This window comes from Sorex fumeus, unplaced genomic scaffold (genome assembly GCF_029834395.1).
Source record: "Sorex fumeus unplaced genomic scaffold, SorFum_2.1 ptg000110l, whole genome shotgun sequence".
NCBI lineage: Eukaryota > Metazoa > Chordata > Mammalia > Eulipotyphla > Soricidae > Sorex > Sorex fumeus.
This window is the reverse complement of record NW_026606167.1, coordinates 3,385,449-3,406,482: the sequence shown is the minus strand read 5'-3', so window position 1 is coordinate 3,406,482 and position 21,034 is coordinate 3,385,449. Positions and strand designations below refer to the sequence as shown.

Sequence of the window (21,034 nt, the reverse complement as noted above, 5' to 3'; positions counted from 1 at the left end):
AGCTGAGAGCAGGCCATGGAGACGGGCTTCACAGCGGCCAGCGCAAACCTGATGGGCCTTGACAGCCTCCCCAGGTGCCAGGGTAGGCCAGGGTGTGTTGCGGGTCACCGCCCCATGGCAGTTAGGATGGCCACCAGCCCTCTGCAGGAACTGGAGGGAAATACAGCCCCTGTGATGGGCCGTGAACACTGGAATTCCTTCTCGGGGTCTGTGCCGCCCCACTAGCTGGAACTTCCCACGCTGCAAGGACTCTTGCCAAACTCTCAGAGCACTTGAAGGGAGCAGATGGAGACAGATGAAGTGATGAAATGGTGTAATTATGAAAAGGAGAAGGATGATCGATCATAGTCCCTGGGTTATTTGCTCGATTCATCATAAAACCTTTATTAGATGTGCCAGATAGAACCCACAGCACAGCCTCCTCCTCTCAGCCCCCCTCGCCGTCAGATCTCTCCACAATGGTCCTCTGCCGTCACCTGCAGCTGCAGCTTCACCTCCAGCACAGGGACCCGCCTGCTCCTGGCTGTCCTCTCTGAGGGTGGCATGTCCTGCTTGGGACGCAGGCTTCTGGGCTGACGCTCTGACATCTGTCACTCTTCCATCTGAGTGTGCAGTGGGGTGAAATTCCAGAAAGGTCCAGTCCCAGACCCTTTAAATAAGGTTTCCTTCTCTTTCAGAAGTGTCTAGCCTGCTTGTGCAAAGCTGCTCCTGCTTATTTCCCGGTACAGCGCTGGAGCAGAGGCCCAGCTCACTGTCAGCTGGGCAGTCCTCTCCCACCCGAGCAAGAACTGTAAAGCCACAACCCACTTCCAAGACACGGGGCTGGGGGTTGGGGGTGGAGAAACAGCCAGATTTTTTTTTCTTTTAAAGCGAGAATTTTTTGAGAGAATAAAATTCATGTAGACAGTGGTTTAGCAAAAGCTGAATTTTCAGATGGAACTGCTTAGATCTAATAAAAAATAGGTATTAGATAAGGCTGAAGGGAGGGGAGTCTTTGATTCATCGTTACGGGAAGGGCAGATTATGGTCAATTTTTCATGGTCTCTTTGCAGCTCCTGGCTTAGGTCCAGGCCAGAGCAGTCTGCAGATACCCTTTCTTCTAGACTGACCATTAGAGACGTCAGTGGCTGGTGCATCACATCAGAACAAACCCAAGGAACGTGTGGGTCCCCCGGCAACCAGCCCTGCGTCCTTCCTCAGAGGTGCCGAGCTCCTTTCTTGGAGGAACTTTCCATGCTTCTCTCACCCTCTCACCCCCGCCCCCAGGTAAAAACATGTCTTCCCTAGGCAAAGGAAATGAAGGTGGGTAAGGGGGTGTCGCGGGACAGACCTTCTCTGGCGCCTCCCACCGACGCCCCAGGCAGCGAGTGAGCCATGACATTCACCTTCTCACTGTGTCTCGACTTTCCAGGAGCGCGTCCTGCACACAGAGCAAGACGGAGCCGCAGCCGCCGCCACCGGCGCTTCACCTGTGCTGACTGTGATTCTCATCCATAGGTTTGAAGACATACCTGATAGCGGGTCACAGAGCGAAGGCGACTCATTGCAGCTGCTCAGAGGCCTGGCTTTCTGGTCCCGAGGCCACTGATGGCTCACAGGTGTCCTCAGGCCCTAGGGGACAGGGGACAGCGTCACCAGGGAGTGTCAGTGACTTGGCACAGACTGTCAAAACCTTTGATAACCTTAAGGTTAGTTTTTTTTTTTCCTACTTCTAAAAGTTGGTAATAATTCTGCAGTAGAGCATGTGACATGGTAAACAGGCTTCATGTCTGTGCCAGGTGACTTGGGATGCCCTTTGGTGTGGATTTTCACGCTTTAAAGTCACGTTAGCATGTTGGCACTTTTATATTCTCTACTTTTCTGACATACGAAGCTCTCGCATTTTCTTTCTACACCACACACGTGCTTCTCACTTGAGATACTGTTCATTATTTTTCAGCCCTGGAGTCCAGGATGTCCTTGGCAGTGTCTGAAATTGTGGGGTCGGTGAAGGGGAGAGAGGTTCTACCCACATCTTGCTCGGAGAGCAAGTTGGTACCTGATGCTGGAGACCACCTCTCGGTCCTCCCCAGTCGGGGAAACCTAGTGTCTCCCGACTGACCTCTCCCAGTCGAGGTGTGCATGGCAGAGTTCAGACTTGCCAAGAGCACAGGAGTGTTTGTGGGTTTGGGCTCGAGCTCGCCTGGCGCCATCCTGACCCACGGCAGTGGCCTGTGATGGTCTCGCCAGCTGACAGTCCCTCTGTACACTGGACCACACCCCCATGTCCCCCCCCCCCCCCCAGCTTATTTGCTTGGTTTCAGTATTTGCGGCTTTCTTTTTTTCCAAGTGAGAGACCACTCTCGAGCTGCCTCTTGCTGTTTTAGCTCTTAAAAGTTCTGAAACACTTGTTTCAGAAGTGTTGTCTGGGTCAGCACCGTGCCAGGTCAGACTGCAGCGTCGATCCGTATGTCGTATCCATCTGCATCTATGGTCCTATTTGAACGCTGGCTAAGCTGGTGGTTAAGCTTAACTGCCTCCATCCTTTCTGGCCACCTGCTGCGAGAGTAGAATCCAGCCCGCACCCCTGTCATCTGCTGCATCTATGGGACTGCCGTGCTGGTGTGACAGCCATCAGATCATTGCCAGTTAGATGCTGGGTGTCAGCTGGGCTCTGTGGACAGTCAGGACCAGATGGTACTTTGTAGTGGTACCATCCTGTGTCCAGGCTGGTGGCAGGGGATGTGGAGTAGCACCCCAGTACCCCCTAGACAGCCCCAGTAGGTGTCAAATAGCACCTGCTCCTCTCACTGTGACAGCGGGAATGTCTCCAGACAGTGTCCAGTGTTCCGGGGTGAAAAACCCGGAGCAGACTAGCAGGAAGAGTGTCACAGCTGACCTGCATCGGCTCATCTGTCCTTCCTGCTGGGCAGGGTCTTCCAGCCTCTTTGCCCAACCTGTTTGGTAGCAGTCAGGAAGGGGCACTTGGCTCAATGGCTTCAGCAGCATGGGAGGGAAGAGTTGAGGGGAAGCGGGTTTTCTCAGTTGCAGGGAAGTGATATCCTGTCTTCCAGAGGAACTGATTGAGCTAGAGAAGTAGAGACCAAAGCCAAAAGCAACTGATTTTTTTCTTGTTTTGTGTTTTGGGTCACATCTGGCACTACTCAGGCCTTACCTAGGCTCTGTGCTCAGTGGCCGTTCCTGGCTGTGCTGGGGGACCGCAGGCAGTGCTGGGGGTCAAACTTGGGTTAGCCAGGTGCTAGCAAGCACCTTCCCCTGTTCTGCCCCCCAGTCCCGGACCTGTTGTGTTTGCCATCTCAGATTTTGTTTCTGCCATCCCAGAGCCCGTTTTCTCACCCCTCCTGTCACGCTCGTGAGTTCCTGTGACAGTCACGAAGGAGGATTCCCTTCCCAGAAGTAGCATGTGCTGCTTGGCCCCCGGTGCTGGTGTTGCTCAGAGGATCACTTGGTGCTGGGAACCCAGATCACTGTGCTCGGCCCGGCCCCTAGGTCTGCTTTAAAGAAGACGCACTTTGCTCTCAGATGTACTAGGCCTGAAGACACTACTTTCTGCCACGGAAGAGAACATGTTTTGCTACTACTTGTGGGATGCCTCTGTGGCTTCTCCTCGGGTGCCTGGCCATGAGCTGAGGCTAGAGTCATCAGGATTCTGTCTGGCTCTCACCCCAGCGCTGGTGTTCCCGTGTCCAGGTGCTTTCCTCTATGCTGCTGTCAAGGTGGATGTGCCCTGGCCCGCCAGTGCAGAAGCCTGCAGGAAGCAAGGCCCGGGACCTCCCAGGGATCACTTTCTCTGGCACCTGGGGTGTCTGGCTGAAACTCAAGGGTACCAGGGCAGGGGCTCTCAGCACCCTCGGAGGCGAGTGAGTGGTCTGTGAGGCTGTTCTCAGGCCCAGTGCTGCTGTTCCTTACCTGACAGCTCTCAGACATATGTGACCTGTGTATGCTGGGGCCCCTCAAACCCTTTTGTGCACCAAGCTTGAAGGTTCCTGACCTTCCCTTCCCTGCATCCTCACCGTGCCCGGCTTTCTGGCTTGTGAGAGAGAGCAAGTGCTATCTGCCAAGCAGACAGAGCCGTGCTCTGGAGCGGAGTGGAACGGGCATTGGGAGTGTTTGCTTCCCTTAGCATGACCTGTCCTGGCTCCCCTGACTCTCAGCAGAGGTCTCCCTAGAAACACCAAAAACCATCTAAGCACTGTGATGACCTCGCGCTATTAGTAGGAGTGATGTGGGAAGATGAGCACTGACGCCGAGGTCGGAGGTCAAAGGCCCTCTCCCAGCTCCATTCTTGGCTTCCTGAGTCACTGAGAACTTCTTCTTAAGCAGGTTCTGGCTTTGGGTGGGAGTGATGGTACAGCAGAGAGGGCACTTGCCTTTCATACTGGTGACTGGGTTCAACCCCAGCCACCACCAAGCGTGATTCCTGAGGACAGAGCCAGGAGTAGCCCCTGAGCATCTCCAGGTGCCCACAGGACAACACACGAGGGCTCTTTCCTTCACTGGGGCCGGAGAAGTGGGCTTCGCTCTCAGCTCCCAGGCTCCAAGTGCAAAAGCACCCTGGGGCCTGGGGAGGGAAAGTTCTCATGTCATATGGGGAGCTGACATTGGCCCTGGGGCACTCAGCGGTCTCTGCCATCTCCATTTGATGTGACCTCACTACCTCTGATGGTTGACTTGGGGTCACATCTGAGGAGGCCTCGGCTCTGCAGTGGCCTGTGTACTACTCACCGCAAAAACTGTGAGGACGGACAGATGCATGAATGGACGGACAGACATGCGGAGACCATGTCTATTAATGAAAGCAGCTGGTCTAAAATGTCTCAGAGGAGCGAAGAAGTCCCAGAGGCACAGATGACCCTTGTTTCATTTTGATTGGGGGCCCCTCCTGCTGGTGCGCAGGGGTCCCTCTGTGCCCCGTGCTTGGGGACCGTGGAGTGCCAGGAAAGCTCCGCTCAGCTCTTTAAGCAGTTTCTCCGGGTCGCAGGTATTTCTTTGTGACGTCCGGCCCCTGAGCTGTGAGACATCCTCAGTGCCCCTCCTGGGGTGCTTGTGCTCACTCCAGAGAGGTCCCGCCTTCTTCTGAGGTGGTTGTGGCGAGGGGTCTCCTGTCCAGCAAAGTCACAGGACCCTTTCAGTGACCCCAAAGGAAAGACTGCTTTCACCTCCCTGCTGTTCGTGTGTAAAATCACTTTGGCTAGAGGAGTTGAGGAAAGCAGGCTTAGTTAGTCACAGTGGCAGGAAAGGCAGTGAACCCGTGTGCTTGCTAGCTTCTACGTTACATGTCCGTTAGAGGATGTGGTGTGAATGGGGGGTGTTGATGGGGCGCAGTTCTGTGACTGCTGAGTTATGCACTGGGTAGCAGGATTGTGTGAGTTGTGATTACATCTGGATAAAGCTGCTGAAAGTGAGCGGTCTGCTACCTCTGAAAGTGATTCTAATCTAAGCACTTATTTTGTTTGTTTTGTTTGCGGCCACACCTGGTAGTGCTCAGGGCTTACTCCTGGCTCTGCACTTAGGGATCACTTCTGGCAGGGGTTGGGGATCACATGTGGTGCCAGAAACTGAACCCAGGTCACCTGCGCAGGGCAAGCGCTCCACCCACCATGCTATCTTTCGGGCCCCATAGTAAGTGTTTTAAAAAGAGGCTTTTCAAGTTTCTTCTCTACTTTTAGCCATGAGAGTTACCTTCAATTCAGAGAAAACTTGTCACATATCAACTGACAGCTCTTCCTCCCAGAAGAATTTCAGCTAACAGATTCCGAAGAAACTGAGAGGGGAAAATTCCTGGTGGAACATCACAGGAATATTTGCTGCAGGCAGAGTCCATCCATGACTTCTAAAAATCAGTATTTTGGGGCTGGAGAGATAGCATAGCGGGAACGGCATTTGCCTTGCACGCGGCCAACCCGGGTTCAATTCCCAGCATCCCATATGGTCCCCGGAGCACTGCCAGGAGTAACTCCTGAGTGCAGAGCCAGGAGTAACCCCTGTGCATTGCCAGGTGTGACCCAAAAAGCAAAAAAAAAATAAATAAAAATAAAAATCAGTATTTCAAGGTCATTTGCGTGGGTTGCCAAGGTCCTGACATTTCCTCCATAGACTTATTCACTCTACAGACACCTAGCAGGTCCCACATTCACTGGGTGCTGAATGCAGTGAATACCACAGGTGACACAAGTATGGCTAAGACTGGCCACTGCATTACTGTCCTCCCACCCCACCAGCCCTAGTCTGGTGTGCTGAGAAGGACTCGTCACCTCTGTGGGAGTCTTACCCCAGGTCCCAGCCTCTGTTGACTTGAGAGAAAGCATCGGTCAGATGATGCTTTACAAAATGTCTAAGCAGGACACTGCAGAGGACACAGAATTCCGGGAAGGTCAGACTGGAGGAGGGCAGGGCCACTTGGAGCCCAGAGCCAGTGCGAGCACGAGCTACCCTTCCCTTCTTCCCAGGAAACAGCTGCGGGTAAGCACGCGCCGGTGGTCCTGCTGTGGGTCTGAGGGGGCTTCCCAAGTGGCAGGTGTGCTGTGAGCCTCCGCCCTGTCTGGTGGTGTGAAAGAGCGGTCTTGTTCCTCTTGCGGACACTGTCGGGCATATAACACTTCCCCAGTACTGTCCTGCTCTCCCTTTCTGAGGGGCACGTTTCCTGCCTCCTCAGCCTGTGGTTATGCCTGAGGCTCTGCTGGCTCGGAGCAGGCCCCCATCCCATCCTGTACATCGTGTAGCCTTTGTCTTCTCAGAATTTGAGTCTGTGTTTCTCAAGCATTTTATTAGCAAGAGTCATGTCTTTCGAAGCAGTCTCTGAGCCTCAGCTTCAAGAACTCCTTTACGTGTTCTTTGCCTAAATCCTGGCTGCCAACTGGCCAGCGGCTCCGTGTGTATTCCCGGGTTTTCAGGCCCTATTGCCAGGGCAGACGCCCCCCTTCTGCCATTTCAAAGATGACCAGGCAAAGCCCTGTCTCCTGGCCTTAGTGGGCTCCTGTGTGGGCTTCAGAGTCTGGGTAGTGCCCAGGGTTCTCGTGGACCATGTGAACCCAAGCTTCGAGTTTGGGAGTGAGGGGGCGCGGCCCGTGGCAGCCAGCTAAACCGTGGAGCTCAGCAAACAGAGCAGCAAAGCTGGGGCTCTCTGGCATTTCCGCCTCATTTCTCAGAAAAGAGGTTTCCCTGTGCCTCCCTGGCCAGATATGAAACAGGACAGCTGTTGGCTTAGAAGTTATTTTATGTTGGGAAGAGGAATAGCCTTGAGGAAAAGACATTTTTATAGCTCTCTGCTCGATATTCCAAGCAGAATTTGGGGCATGTTTAAAACAGGGCAGAGGCACCCAAGCTTTTTAGAGAAATGGTTGCCTCTTCCCCCAAAGCCATGTCCTAGCTGGAGGTAAGGGCTTGGGGAAGGGGGGAGAGGTGGGGGCCTGGAAACAGAATGTGGCACTCGGCCTACTCTCGGACACTCCCTGGGCCTCAGTGTCACAGGCAACAGCCAGCAGTGAAGGGAGGCAGGGAAATAGACCGGAGCCAGTATTTGATCCCTGGGACCACATGGCCCCCATGGCCCAGAGTGACCCCAAGCACCAAATTGGAAGTTGCCCTAGAGCACCCCTGGGAGTGACCTCAACACAAACACCTACTGTTGGGGGCTGGACAGATCGCTCCGTGGGCTGAACACCTGCTGGGTACACAGGGGACCCAGCTTTGGTCCCGGCACCGGATGGTCCCTGAGCTCCACCATCAGCTCCCAAGCATCAGTGGGTGTGGCCCAAAAACCAAAGGGTGTGGCCATCTCTGTCCAGGAACCTGTGCTGACCTCAGGGGAGCTTTTCTTGGATCAAAGTGCCATCAGTACTGCTGGGTAGGACCTGGAGGTGGGAGGGAGGAACTGTGTGGGCTGTCCAGGGCAGCAAGACCCAGGCAGCCCAGGGATTATTCCTGGGTCCTCCCTGTGCCTGGGGAGGCAGCCAGAAAGAGGCTTGGCTGTGTGGTGGTCTGGGGCCAGGACCCTTGCGGTTGACCAGCCTTGGTCCTCAGAGTGAGCCCTGGTGCCCATCCCATTGTTCTGAGACTTCACTGGGATTGGGGGCAGAGCACCGCAGCCCTTGACTGGGTAAGGACCCAACAACTCAGCCTGTACAGCAGCGCACAAGTGTTCCCTTTTTTTTGCGGGGGGGGGGGCTACACCTGGTGGTACTCAGAGCTTCCTCCTGGCTCTGCGCTCAGGAATTACTTCCGGCTTTGCGTGGGGCGCCATATGGGATGCCAGGGATTGAATTTAGGTGGGCCACGTGCAAGGCAAACACCCCACACAATTGTTTCTAGGTTGTAGCAGCTGATGTGACCACCGTGATCCTTAGCCAGCAGGCCTCCCAGTGTTGTTTTCCCAGAGTTCGGTGCTGCGGCCTCCCTCTAGAGCTAGGCAGGTGCCCGAGAAGGCCCGAAAAGGCTGTGTCACGCTTCACGGGTGTGGATCCACACCAGCAGCCCGCAAGGGCACACAGGTGTGCGTGTGTTGGGAGACCTGCTTGTGGGGGGCTTTCACTTGATTGAAATCAAGCTGAAGGGGCCAGGAAGATGGTGCAAAGGGTCATGTGCTTGGTACAGGGAACCCAGATTCAGTTCCAAGCACCACCAGGGGTGCCCCCAAACCAAAAGAGAATGAAGCTAGGAACTGAACCGTGTGGTGGGGGCAGGAGGGGAAGGAGAGAGAAACCCCATGATGAGGGTTGGGGTCTCACTGGCACAGAGGGGCCTCCTCCAGATGGCAAGGGAAGGGGCACACGATGTCAGCAAGACTTGTTCACATTTGTTTTAAAGCTTTTCCCAAGGCGCTAAAGAAAGAGTAAGCAGTGGGCACTATTGCAACCTCAGGGGCTTCTGTCTGGGTCCGCTCTCTCCTGCTCGTGTCAGACGCCTCCGGCCCACCCCAATGTTTGCCCCAGGTCTGGGTTCTGTGAGCTTTATACACCGTGCCTTTGCTTCTGTGGTTGCTTCTTTTGTGGGGGGCTCAGCAGCACCTCACCTCCGTGTCAGAACCTGTCACCATGGCAGGATTCAGTCTGTGGAGCCTGCTTGTCCGAGGGACGTAGCTTGGTGATGCCTGTGGCCACTGTGTGGCTGGCCCTCTCCTGCAGCGTCCCCGGTGGACAGTGTGTGCCCTCTGGTGTCCACTGGTGTCATAGTCACTTTCGCGTGTTTGTGATTCCAAATTCCTAAGATGTTCTCTGTGTGGGAGACTGGGCTGCTCCAGGGAATCTCTGAGGGGAACCGGGTGTGGGACAAGGCCATCGGGCATATGTGTGGGGAAGGCGCTTGGAAATGACTGGGGCAGTGTGTGTGTGTGTGTGTGTGTGTGTGTGTGTGTGTGTGTGTGTGTGTCGGGGGGTGGAGGGGCAGTGGCACCTAACAGGCAGCAACCCAACAGCTATCAGGAGCAGAGGATGTGAAAATGCAGCCCACAGGACCAAGTGTGACAAAGGCAGGAGTGATTTCCTCACGGGCCCCCCAAGACAGACAGATAGACACCCTTTCCCTCCTGGGACAGGCAGACGTGCTTTTCATGCAGGACAGACAGCTGCAGACACTTTTCCCCCACAGTCCTGGGACATGAGCGGGCCTCTTCTCGGTTTCATACTCCAGAAGTTTGTTCCCAAGGTGCAGCCGCTCTGCCCAGACTTCCACGCACGGCCTTGTGTGTCCTCATGACAAAGGCCTCATTTGAGATGCGGAAACGCCCTCAGAGAGATGCCCGTCCCTGGGTGCGCAGCCTTGGGTCAGCGCCGTGCCGGGTGGAATGGCCGACATGAGGTCAGAGAGGGCAACAGGTGTGTGCTGGGCGTGATCGGGTCATCCAGGACTGTCCCCTACTGGTCACCGGGACTATTTTGCCCTCTGAGCAAAACTAAACCACTGACCCAGGTCTTGAAGTTCATTCAATGCAGCCGGGCCCCAGATGCGCTTCAGGCTGTTGTTTAGGGTCTAGTTTATTTCCTTTTTCCTTGCCTTGTAGGGGTGGGAGGGGCCTCGGTGCCCAGTACCAGGCTCGTACCCTGAGCTGTGAGCCAGCCCCAAGCCACCGCTTCCACCAGCCTCACTGTGCTGCTGGCGGATGGCTCCCCACCAGTGTTCGTGCTCGAAGAGCCACGCGCAGGTGGCCCAGCACTGCAGTTGATGTAGTCAGGGAGTGGCGGCTGTTGGGCCAGTTTCCATCCTCTGAAGGAATGTAAGGGTGCTGGTGCTGGTAATCTCCGGTGTTCCAATTCTGTCGCTCTCGGAAGCAGTCTCCAGAGGGCCACTCTCACTTGCAGGGACCTGGGCCATCCCTAATGGGCTCTTAGTGGCCTTTAGGTTTTCTGAAACAGTGTCCAGGGCCTGTCATTTACCCTGGTGTTGGCAAGGCTCAGCACTGCTGGAGCAGGGTGTCCTGCCAACTCTGTTCCCACCCCAGGGACAGGTCCTGCCCTCCTGGACCACACATGTGTCACAGATACTGGTGCCCTGGGCTGCATACTGGCTCCTTCCACCCAGCAGCATAACTGCACGAGAATGTTTCTGCCGGGGCTAAGTGGGCAAAGAAAGGGAGGCCTGGCCCCTCCCTGTCTGGCCTCTGTCCTGGCCAGCTCATCTCTGCAGGCTGAAGAACCCCTAGGTCTGCCCATGGGCCCCTTCCTCCTAGCAGAGCGGATATGTGGAGCCTTGGAATCTAGCTGTGGTCTGGGCCTGGCTTGTTAGCAACTTATTAAGATACAATTTAAAAAACTGGGGGGAAAAATGAATCTTTCTCTCTCTCTTAAATTCACCTAAGAGCACAGTTGGGTGGTTTTTAATATATTTTCAAAGTTTAGTGACTGCCATCATGGTCAGTTTTTATCACCCCCAAGGAAACCCCTGACCCATTAGCATCACCACCACCTCCCCCGACACACACATACTGGCCCCCCTCCCCTGTGAGTCTGTCCCTTGAACATTTCATGAGTTGGGATCTTGGCACGAGCTCGTCTGCTCTGTGTCCAGGGCACCACGGCCACCCTCGAGCCAGCAGGGCACAGGGAGCCACATTGGCCTGTCTCAGGGGTGTGTTCCCATGTTCCGGGTTTTTCTTGCAGACCTGCCCTTCGTGTGGAATCACGTTTGCACCCCCGTTGGACACTGGCGCAGAGGGAGGAGCGATGCAGAACGGCTGTCAGGAGGAGCCCAGGAATGGCACTAAGGTCAGGCACATGTGCTTGGGCGCTGTGCTCCACCCAGAGGACACCGTCGGTGTCTCTGTTCCACACTTCCCAGGCCCTCGGGGGTGGGTGGATAGCACCTACCAATAGGGTGACCACGTGCTCACCTGGTCAGGCCTCCCAGCCAGAGGGGAGCTGTGGGCCTGAAAGCCATGGGCACAGGGTTAGGGGGACGGGAGAGTGGCACCATGCAGACCAGCGCCACGGGGGAGTGGGGGGTGCCAGAGCCCCAAGCCTGGGCTCTCCCAGAACATTCCAGATGTCTGACCCAGTTTCCATTCCTGGCACCCCAAATGGTCCCCATGAACACCTCCAGGACTGATCCCTGAGCTCAGAGCCAGGGCATTGAGCCTTGAGCATCATCAGGTGTGTTCTGGAAAAAAGAGCCAAGAGAGAAATAAGAAAGAAAGTTTCTTACTGCTCTCGGAGGCAGCCTCGGGCATCTCCGCTCTCTGGCCACCTGCGCCTCCATGGCCTGGGCTGTCCAGCTGACCCTTTGCTCTGCCCACGCCCTTCCTGCCGCTGTGCGATACGCTGTTGCATAGGGCAGTGTCCGGGCCAGAGTGGGGACCTGACGGGAGGCGACGGGGCGGCTCTGCCACCCCCACTGCAGCCCCCGCGCTGTCCCTTGTCTGGAGGCAGGCTTCCGGAGGAGCCAACTCCAAGTCGCAGAATGGACTGCTGAGCCCGCCCCCGGAGGAGCGACTCACCACCAGCCAGACATCCCTGTGTGAGATCCTCCAGGAGAAAGGGCGCTGGGCGGGCGTGAGCCTGGACCAGTCGGCACTGCTGCCGCTGAGGTTCAAGAACATCCGCGAGAAGACGGATGCCCACTTCGTGGACGTCATCAAGGAAGACAGGTGCGGGCGATGCATGCCTCCCGCGCTCTTGCGTTCAGGTCATTCTGTCTTAGCCTTTAATGTTTTTGTTTTGGGATCACAGCCAGCAGTGCTCAGGACTTAGTCCTGGCTCTGTTCCTAGGGATCACTCCCAGCAGTGCTCAGGCCACCGTATGTGCTTCCAGGGATTAAACCTGGGGCAGTCGCTTGCAAGGCCTTACTTACTGTTGGTCCCATTTGTCTTTCCGTTTCATTTTAATATATTTGTTGGCTCCTCTGCCCTGCTTCTCACACTGCTTCTGTCTCCATAGTGCTCTGGGAGTCACAGGTGTCCTGGAACTGGGATGGTCTCAGGGTCACTCACGTCATTTCCCTCTGAGTACAGACCCCTCCTCTGTGTACCCTCACCTCTCCATTCTGACCTCTGCCTCGGGGTAATCCGGCTTGTTCCCCTTTGGTCACTTTGCTGTAGAGAATGGATGGAGTTTTCCTTTCCCTTCCTGTCTGGTCATTTGGGGTTGGGTTTTGCTCTCTGAGAATGATGCCTCGAATCTCAGGGTCTGGGTTTCCTCTGAAGACCATCAAAGTGCTTGTCTCTTGAGTGGCCATCTCTGGACTCAAACTCAGCTGCCTCTCTGAGGTGTGCAGCTGCTAACCCTCTACGTGAATCAGGCTGGCGGGGGTGGGGGGCCTTTTGCATGCATCTTCCAAGACGTGAAGCAGAATTGAAGCACCCCACCCTGGGTCTCTCCTTCTGGGGCGCCCAACCCCATTTTCCATGTGTGTCCTCCCCAGACTCTACTTCCCAGTTCTCTAGGTCCATTAGCTTGGAACTTTTTCTCTCCCAGACCTTTGCCGGCCGCTCTGCCTGCATGCAGAGAAGGAGGTCAACAATGGACGGGGTCCTGCTGCCCTGCTCCCACCTCCCTTGCACACTTCTGCGGCGAAGGGAGATGGAGGCCATAACCACCTCCACCCCACCCTGGAGTCCCCAAGCCTAGGAGGTGCTGCCCGCACCCTCTCCACAGCCTTCGCTTCACTTGCTCCCCCTGATGGAGCCCGGGCCTTACTCCCGAGAGCTTCTCTCTGCCTCTCCCTTCTGTTCCTCTAAGTTCACAGCGCTTTGCTGCGCCCAGAGGGGATCATTCCTTCCTGTACCCCCGCAATCCGCAGAGAAAGAAGCCATTAAGATCACTGTCCATGAGACTGGAGCCATAGCACAGCGGTTAGGGCATTTACATTCCACACGGCCAACCAGGATTCGATTCCCAGCATCCCATATGGTCCCCCAAGCACCGCCAAGAGTAATTCCTGAGTGCAGGGCCAGGAGTAACCCTGAGCATTGCTGGGTGTGACCCAAAAAGAAAAAAAAATCACTGTCCTGGAGCAAGTCGTCCGCACCTAAATCTCAAGGGCATAGCTTGGTGCTAACGACCCTTTAACTCCAGGCACCAGTCTCCGCACGGTCTCCATCTCCTGAAGAGCCCCCTCGTCCGTGTACATCCCCACACACAGGGCCCTGCTGCTCCTTCGAGGACAACTTGGCCCCAGAAAAGTTGCCAGGAGACGTCTCTGAGGGAGTCCTGGTGGGGGCTCTGTGAGGGGCCCGGAGGGTGGCTGTTCAGGTGCCCTCGGCCTTGCCCCAGAGAAGTGTCCTGAGGTGCTCCGACAGCGTGTTGCAGACTCTGGGCCCAGATCGTGAGCGGCGCTGCCCAGGCCGGCCGAGAGCCCACGAAGTAGACATGGAGATTGTGTCGGTGTTGACCTGCTGATCACTGTCTCTTCCAGCTTGATGAAAGATTACTTTTTCAAGCCGCCCATCAGTCAGTTCAGCCTGAGTTTCCTGGACCAGGAGCTGGAGCGTGCCTACAGGACCAGCTACCAGCAGGAGGTACGTGCGAGGCTCGGGCCACTCTGCCCTCAGCCTCTGGGCGGGAAAGCGCTGCGACGTCCTCCCACGGCTCCCAAGGTGCAGGCATCGAGGCACCCTCCCACAGGAGAACACAAGCCCCACTCTGCCCCTTTGTCCAGCGGCCAGGCTGGCTCCTCTGGGCCCCTCTCTGCTCCACTGCCCCCACCTGGTGCCCCACCTGAAGCCAGGGTGAGGGGTGCTCATGTTTCTCCCCCGCCCCCCTAAAGAGGGACGGGAGTTGGGAGACCTCCACCTCTGTCTGCGTCCCTCTGTGCCCCTTGGCCTCTGCGCCAAGCGCCCCCTCCAGGCTGCCTTCCTTCCCCATGGCGGTGTCAGGGTCCCCTGGTGTGCCCCACCTTTATGTGATAGCAGCCTCAAGGCCCTCCCAGGGCCCATCTTTCTTGTCTCCCCCTCCCCTCCCTGGCATCCAGCATGTATGCCCTGAGATGTGCGTGTGGTCAGGGGACTTGTGGGGTTGAGCCTGGAGCCAAGGGCCTGGGCCCAAGTCTGAGCTCCCTGAAAGTGAGGTCAGTCGTCCAGCCCGGAGCCTGGGGACTGCCCCTGAGCCCCGCCCACTGTCCAGAGAGCCCCGGAGGGAACCAGGCAGAGCTTGCGGGTAGGCTTAAGGCCTCATCTTGGCTGCACGGATATGGTGGGTGGGTGGGCTGTGAGGGAAACACCGCCTGTCACCTCCCAGAAGCCTTTAAGTTCATCGACCCACAAATGCCCTCAGGAGTGACAATGATAGGGACGTGACAGCTTGTGTCATTTGGGCCCTCATCTCTAAGAGGGAGGTCACCCTGAGGCCCAGGCTCCAATATGGAAAGGAAAAGAGGCATCAAGTGATGCTGGGCGCAGTGTCAGTGCTGACACTTTTGGTTGGTTCCCAGTTCTGGACACTCCCCTGTCATTCCTGCTGCTGTGTGGCCCCCCAGATGGGAGCGTCCTAGCATCAGGTGGTCTTAGCGCTGCAGGATGAGCCTCCCAGCCCCACCACCCTCTGCAGCAAATAGCGCTCTCTGCCCCTCAGGAGACTCCAAAGAATCCTGAGCTTAGGCTTTTGGGAACTTGGAGAACCCCGCGACCCAGGGTTCTTTGCTTCTGAGTAGTTTCCCTACCCACGTTGGCGTAAGCCTGTCCCCACGGGCTCATACTCGACCAACACCACATGCAAGCAGCTGCCCTCACACTGCATGCTCTGGCCTCGCGGAGCAGCACAGGCTCAGGCTGACCCCGTCCAGTCCCCAGACACTCACGTGCCCTGCTGCATCCTGCTGGTGCTGGGATCTGGGCACCAGGCGCATCTGAGGGGAACAGTGCCTGAGTATCCTGTCAGGACACACCCAACACACCCAGTTCCTCTCGAGCCCCAGGAACCTGTCGCTGTCCTCCCACTCGCTGCCCTGCTTTCATCCTGCACATGCCCGAAAGTTGGGCCCGGGCACTCGGGGCATCTGCGGTGTTTGACCAGTGCGGGCCATGACCTTTCTTTCAGGCTCAGACAATGTCCCAGTTCATGCCTGTGCTGTGTGATCTTGGGCATTGTCTTCACTTCTCTGTGCCTGGCACTTGTCCCTATACTGGCCTTGAGCAGAGTGGGCGAGGTCTCCGCGCTGTGTATCATGGTGTCAGCCGTGCCCCCGGGACCCCCAGTCCTGCTCTTCACGCCCCCACCCGTCCCTACCAGGTGATCAGAAATGCTCCCGTGAGGACCTTTGCCAGCGCCACCTTCAGCTCCCTGCTGGACGTGCTCCTGTCCACGGTGGTGTTCCTGATTCTCTCTGTCACCTGCTTCCTGAAGCACGGGGCCGCCGCCTCGCCCCCCCCACCTGCCGCCCTGGCCGTGTTCGGGGCCGCCCTGCTGCTGGAGCTGCTGTCTCTCGTGGTCTCTGTCAGGTAGGGACCCATGGGGCCTCTGGCTCCCCCTGCTGGCGCGGCCCCACTGTCTGCATGCTCTGCACAGCCCAGCCTCATTACCACTGCTCCCTGTTTCCTCGTGGGGTCGAGCATTCTGCGTGGAGCATGTCTGTGGCTTTTCATGGAGTGTTTTGAGAGCACGTTCCCTTCGGTATTGGGAAGCTGAAGCTAATCAGGACCCTACAAGGTTAACCTGGGCCAGGCCAGGCTCCGTGGTGCCCAGGGCATCCGCTGGTTCTTCCCAGGTGCCCAGAACCACCCTCTCTCCCCCCCTCCCCCGCTGTGGGTGCCCTCACTCCAGCTTTGCCAAGGCACTCTCTCCTTTGGCTGCCCCTCTCATCGCACCAGCAGTGTCCATGCCACCTGCCCAGTGCCAACTTCCTGGGTGGAGGAGACACAGTGTCCTAGGGGCATTCCCCTGACACCTGGAAGGCTGGCCGCCTGCTCCACGAGGCTGCACCCAGGGGTACTGGTGTGGGCGCTGCGTGGGTGTCAGAGTCCTGAGCCCGGGGACCTGTGCTCTCCTAGGAACATTCCTCGGAGACGCTCTGCAGAGAGTAATGCGCACACTTTGGTTGGATTTGCTTGTCCGCACCTGGCTGTGCTCAGGGGCTCCCCCGGCTCAATGCCTCAGGCTCGCCCTGTCAGCCCTTGGGGGACCAGGTTCTGCTAGTATTGAACCCAGGCCTCCCGTGTGCAAAGCTCACCCTCTTCCCACTGAGCCCGCTGGCCCCTAAGGATGCACTATGTGGACGAGACCCTCTGGGCTGAGGTCCTCGTTGGCAGGTCTTGTGTGGGTGTCTGGGCAGGTGGCAGAGGGATGCAGGGCAGAGCCACTGCTGTACCTGGCAGAGTGTCTCCCTCCCACCTCATGCGAGCAGCACTCTGCAACCACCTGACAACCCACAAGGGCTCACAAATATGCTGTCGGGTCCTCCCACGGCTGTGTCCTGTTAGAGCCCCAGAGCCCGCTCATGCCTTTTCATGAGAGAAGCTCCGTGGTGCCCGTAGAGTAAGCGCTGGGGAGCTCGCGGGCTCCCAGCCTGCCCGCCGTGTGTGTAGCTCCGCAGACACCGGCCCCTGTCCCCACAGGATGGTGTTCTTCCCTGAGAGTGTCATGACCTGCACCAAGCGCCTGCTGGAGTGGATCGCAGGCTGGCTCCCTCGCCACTGCATCGGGGCCATCCTGGTGTCACTCCCTGCCCTGGCTGTCTACTCACATGTCACCTCAGAGTTTGAGACAAACATACAGGTAAGTACAGGCTCCAGGAACTGGTGGCAGCTCTGAGGACGGGGTGGCAGTTGGGACAGAGGTCCTGAGAGGGGCTGCCCTGGCTCTCCCACTGGTGATGGCCCTGTGCGGGAATGCAGGACGCGTGGCCCCGGGCTCCCGGAGACACCCCAGGGCACACATGTTCTCTCCAGCCGCTAGTTTGTCGCTGTTTCCAGTTTCCAAACGAGACAGGAGAAGGTGCTGGGCCAGCCTGACAGTTGGGCCGTCAGCCTCTGGGCGGGAAGGCCTTGTGAGTGCAGTTCTGCCCAGCACAGCTCATCCATGCTTCTGTGGGCAGGCTGGCCCTCAGACATTCGCTGCCCAGTCACACTTGGGCTGACGCACAGCAGAAGGAAAGGCTTTGGCAGGTGACGACAGCATAGCATCAGGGTCGCACAGGGAACTTTCCTTCCATAGTCTCCTAAGTGACTGCCCAGCTGAGGAATTTCAGTACCAGTGGGACATTGTCACCTAAAAATTGATGATCTGTCCTTGAGCCTACTAGCTGGCCAAAAACAAATGCTCACCACATCCTGATAAGCACTGTGACAGCCACCTCTCAGGGGCCCACAGGTGGGCAGGGGGAGGGACATGACTGATGGTGCCCACCCTCTCCGCAGCTCACCGTGTTCACGGGCTCGGCCGTCCTGATCGCCGTAGTGCATTACTGCAACTTCTGCCAGCTCAGCTCCTGGATGAGGTCGGCCCTGGCCACTGCAGTTGGGGCTGTGCCCCTGCTTGCACTCTGCCTTTCCCTGTGCCCGGACAGGTACGCCCGTGGTCTCTTCCCACCCCTCCCCAATGTTTCCCACCCCAGCATGAAGTCACTCCTGACACCTTGCAGCTTCACCACTCAGAAAATGCCTGAAGAACAAGCACGATACCGCAGCGAAGGGAGTATGGGGGTGTAGACCCACAGCCCTGAGAGAAAGTGTAGGCGGAGGTGACCTGCGGCACTTGGGTGGCTGAGGGAGGAGACTGAGGGAGGAGGCACGCCCCGCGGGGACCAGCCCTTCTCTGGGAATCCATGCAGGAACGGTTCTCTGGTTTAGGTGGGGAAGCACCAGCAGAGTGGTGAGGATCCGCTGGAAACCCTCCATACTCAGGAATGTGGACGGTCCCGGTCCCATGAAGGCCCTTTGCACTCCTGTCTCTGATCGGTGGCCAGTAAGAGATGCCAGTGTGGGGAAAAACCTCGGGGACGGGCCGGGGTGTTGAGGCCCAAGAACAGGGAGGCTGGAGGTCGGGCCGGAGCTGTGCTGAGATGCCTGGGTCTTATTCACGGGCTCCAGCCTTGCTTGTGCCCCATAGATCAAATAATGTTTGGTTCCTAGTTTGTTTAAAACGGGCTCGAAGGACTGGAGGGCCGTTGGGACACAGCAGCCTCTCCTGGGAGCTGGGGTTCCAAATTAGGTGTGCTATGCTCTTCCCCTGGTGCTCCTTGCTCTCCTGAGAACTGCTGGGAGGGTCTCCCAAGCACCACTGGGTGTGTCCTCCACCAAGAAAGTGCACACTAGCTGCCGACTTTATGGCTTTCCACTGTAATATGTTATCGGAGAAATATTGGTGACAGGTGCACATTGCAGGTTAACTCCTTAGAGCCACCGGCTTCCATTTCTGTTATAAATTTCTAAAAATGGGCTTTTGGGGGTATGTGACTGCTGATAGAAAACTTCTCCTATGAGCTCACACTGAAAAACCACTTCTTTCTAATGAGAGTGGATTTAGGGTAGCAGGGTATTTTAAAATTTCTGGGGCATTTTCTTCATTTTGTTTTATGAGATGTCTAACATTGCTGTCTCCCTGAATTACCCGCACTCCAGAAGTACCCCCAGCATTTTCAAAATGCCCCTCAGGAACGATACCACTGTTACTGAAAACCATTACTTTAGTAAATTCAGAAGTGTGGTTTCTCAGAGCATCAGGAACGTCTGGGGAAATCATGCCAGGGCGCCTTTGGGTGTTACTGACAGAGCGGTCGGTAATGGAGGAGTAAGTGTCCCTCCTCAGTCTATTTACTGAGAGAATGACAGCATGAAAGGTACCTCCATTCTCTGCACGTGAAGATCAGAAGGGAGAGTTAAGGTATAAATCGTCACTCAGCCCTAGAAAGGAAACTGATGAGTAGCTTTTCACTCTCAGCCAGGCACTTTCACTTTCCTGCAGTCTGGGTGTGGTTGTTAAAAAGCTTCCCCGGCGCCTGAGTTCTGCAGGCTGCCCTTATATCTTGTCAAGTGCTGCTGAGACCTCAGTGCTGCCTCAGGACACGGCTCCTGTGGGCCTCCACCCAGCACTTTGGCATGTTAGTTTTGGGGTTTTATAGTGGTTTCCCCAGGACCAGGTGATACTGGAATGACCCGGGCCTTCGGCAGGCGTTAGGCGTGCCCCGGTGTCTTGCATGGGAGTTTGGTTGCTCTGAGGGCCGTTGGGACACAGCAGCCTCTCCTGGGAGCTGTGACTGGCCAGGGCCTCCCGCCGTCCCCTGGCATGGCCCTGGTCTCTCAGCAGCTCTGCTTGGACTGCACCAGGGTCTCTTGCCTTTGGAAAATCCCAACTATAACAACCTTATAAGGAGACATCTTCTGTTTGATTTCGTTCCTTAGTTTTATCATTGTCTTTACTGTTTTGCTGTTTTCAGTTACACACCACATAAAATTACAATTACATAATTACCATCCTTAACTCCCTACCTCGATCTCCATATGAAAGAAATTTGTTTTTTTTATAGTTCACAAGCTCTTTTCAGATTTTGTGAACTATGACATCTTCCATGCTCTTTAAATAATATTGAGTAATCTTTAAATAATATTAAAACAGTAATGTTTTCTGTATTTTGTTTCCAGTTCTATAGTCATTTCGCATCTTGATGCCGTTCAGAATTTCAGGTAAGCTTTTGGTATTGTTTCGGTGTGTTTTGGGGCCACACCCAGCAGAGCACGGGAGACCATCAACAGTGGGGCTGCGTCAGGGCAGCCCTGACCTGCCGTCCTGCCATGCCAGCTCAGGCAGCTTCACATCAGGCCTCTTCGGAATGAACGGGAGGGTCTGTTTCAGGGCTGCTGAGTCCAAGACACGACTCCGAATAATCCTGGGTGGAAAGAACAGCGTCAGTTCTCCTCCTGAGAGGAGCCGGGAAATACTTAAGGATCAGCCAGAGAGGCAGCAGCTTACTGGGAAAATGAAATGCTTGCTTGGGTCTACAATGGAGCTGATTTAATTTTATGTAAGACTTTAATGTCACAAAGGAAACCTCACAAATCAAAGAGTTGCTCACAGTGTTCAGACGTTACTCCTAGCTCAGTGCTTGAGGGGGGTCACTCCTAGCAGTTCTCAGAGGAACATGCAGTACCAGGGAGTGACCCTTGACCCCAGCGTGCGAAGCATGCACTCTGCATGTTGATTTATCCCTCTATCCCGATAGCACAGGGCTGGAGCGATAGCACAGCGGTAGGGCATTCGCCTTCCAAGCGGCCAACATGGCCGACCCGAGTTCGATTCCTCCGCCCCTCTTGGAGAGCCCGGCAAGCTACCGAGAGTATTCGATATGCCAAACACAGTAACAACAAAGTCTCCAATGGAGACGTTACTGGGCCCGCTCGAGCAAATCGATGAACAATGGGAGGGCCTTTACCTTACCTTTTATCCCGTCTCTAAAATATTTTAAAAGATCTAAAGTTATATGCTTGACTCTTGCTTTACTATGAACATAAGTTGAAGTCTTAAAATGTAAAAACTCAATGGCATAAACTATATAAACATTTAGAAAAAATAAAACCAGACTGCTCTCAAGCTTCTCAGAGGTAACATTCCAGCCGTACAGCTAGTCAATGAAGCACACATCAGAACTTTATTAAGTTCTGATTGACACACTGGAGCT

The 21,034-nt window shown here is 55.9% G+C and overlaps 1 protein-coding gene across 1 annotated transcript in view; it reads left to right on the top strand.

The window, feature by feature from the left end:
- The window catches only part of ADCY9 (adenylate cyclase 9), an 84,836-nt gene that overhangs the window by 57,578 nt on the left and 6,224 nt on the right, over positions 1-21,034 (top strand). The window contains exons 2-9 of the mRNA XM_056134974.1: positions 1,498-1,688; positions 11,094-11,198; positions 11,859-12,076; positions 13,844-13,946; positions 15,655-15,863; positions 16,977-17,136; positions 17,778-17,926; positions 20,001-20,042. Of these exons, the coding sequence (XP_055990949.1) occupies positions 1,498-1,688; positions 11,094-11,198; positions 11,859-12,076; positions 13,844-13,946; positions 15,655-15,863; positions 16,977-17,136; positions 17,778-17,926; positions 20,001-20,042 (1,177 nt within the window). The remainder of the gene's footprint in view (positions 1-1,497; positions 1,689-11,093; positions 11,199-11,858; positions 12,077-13,843; positions 13,947-15,654; positions 15,864-16,976; positions 17,137-17,777; positions 17,927-20,000; positions 20,043-21,034) is intronic.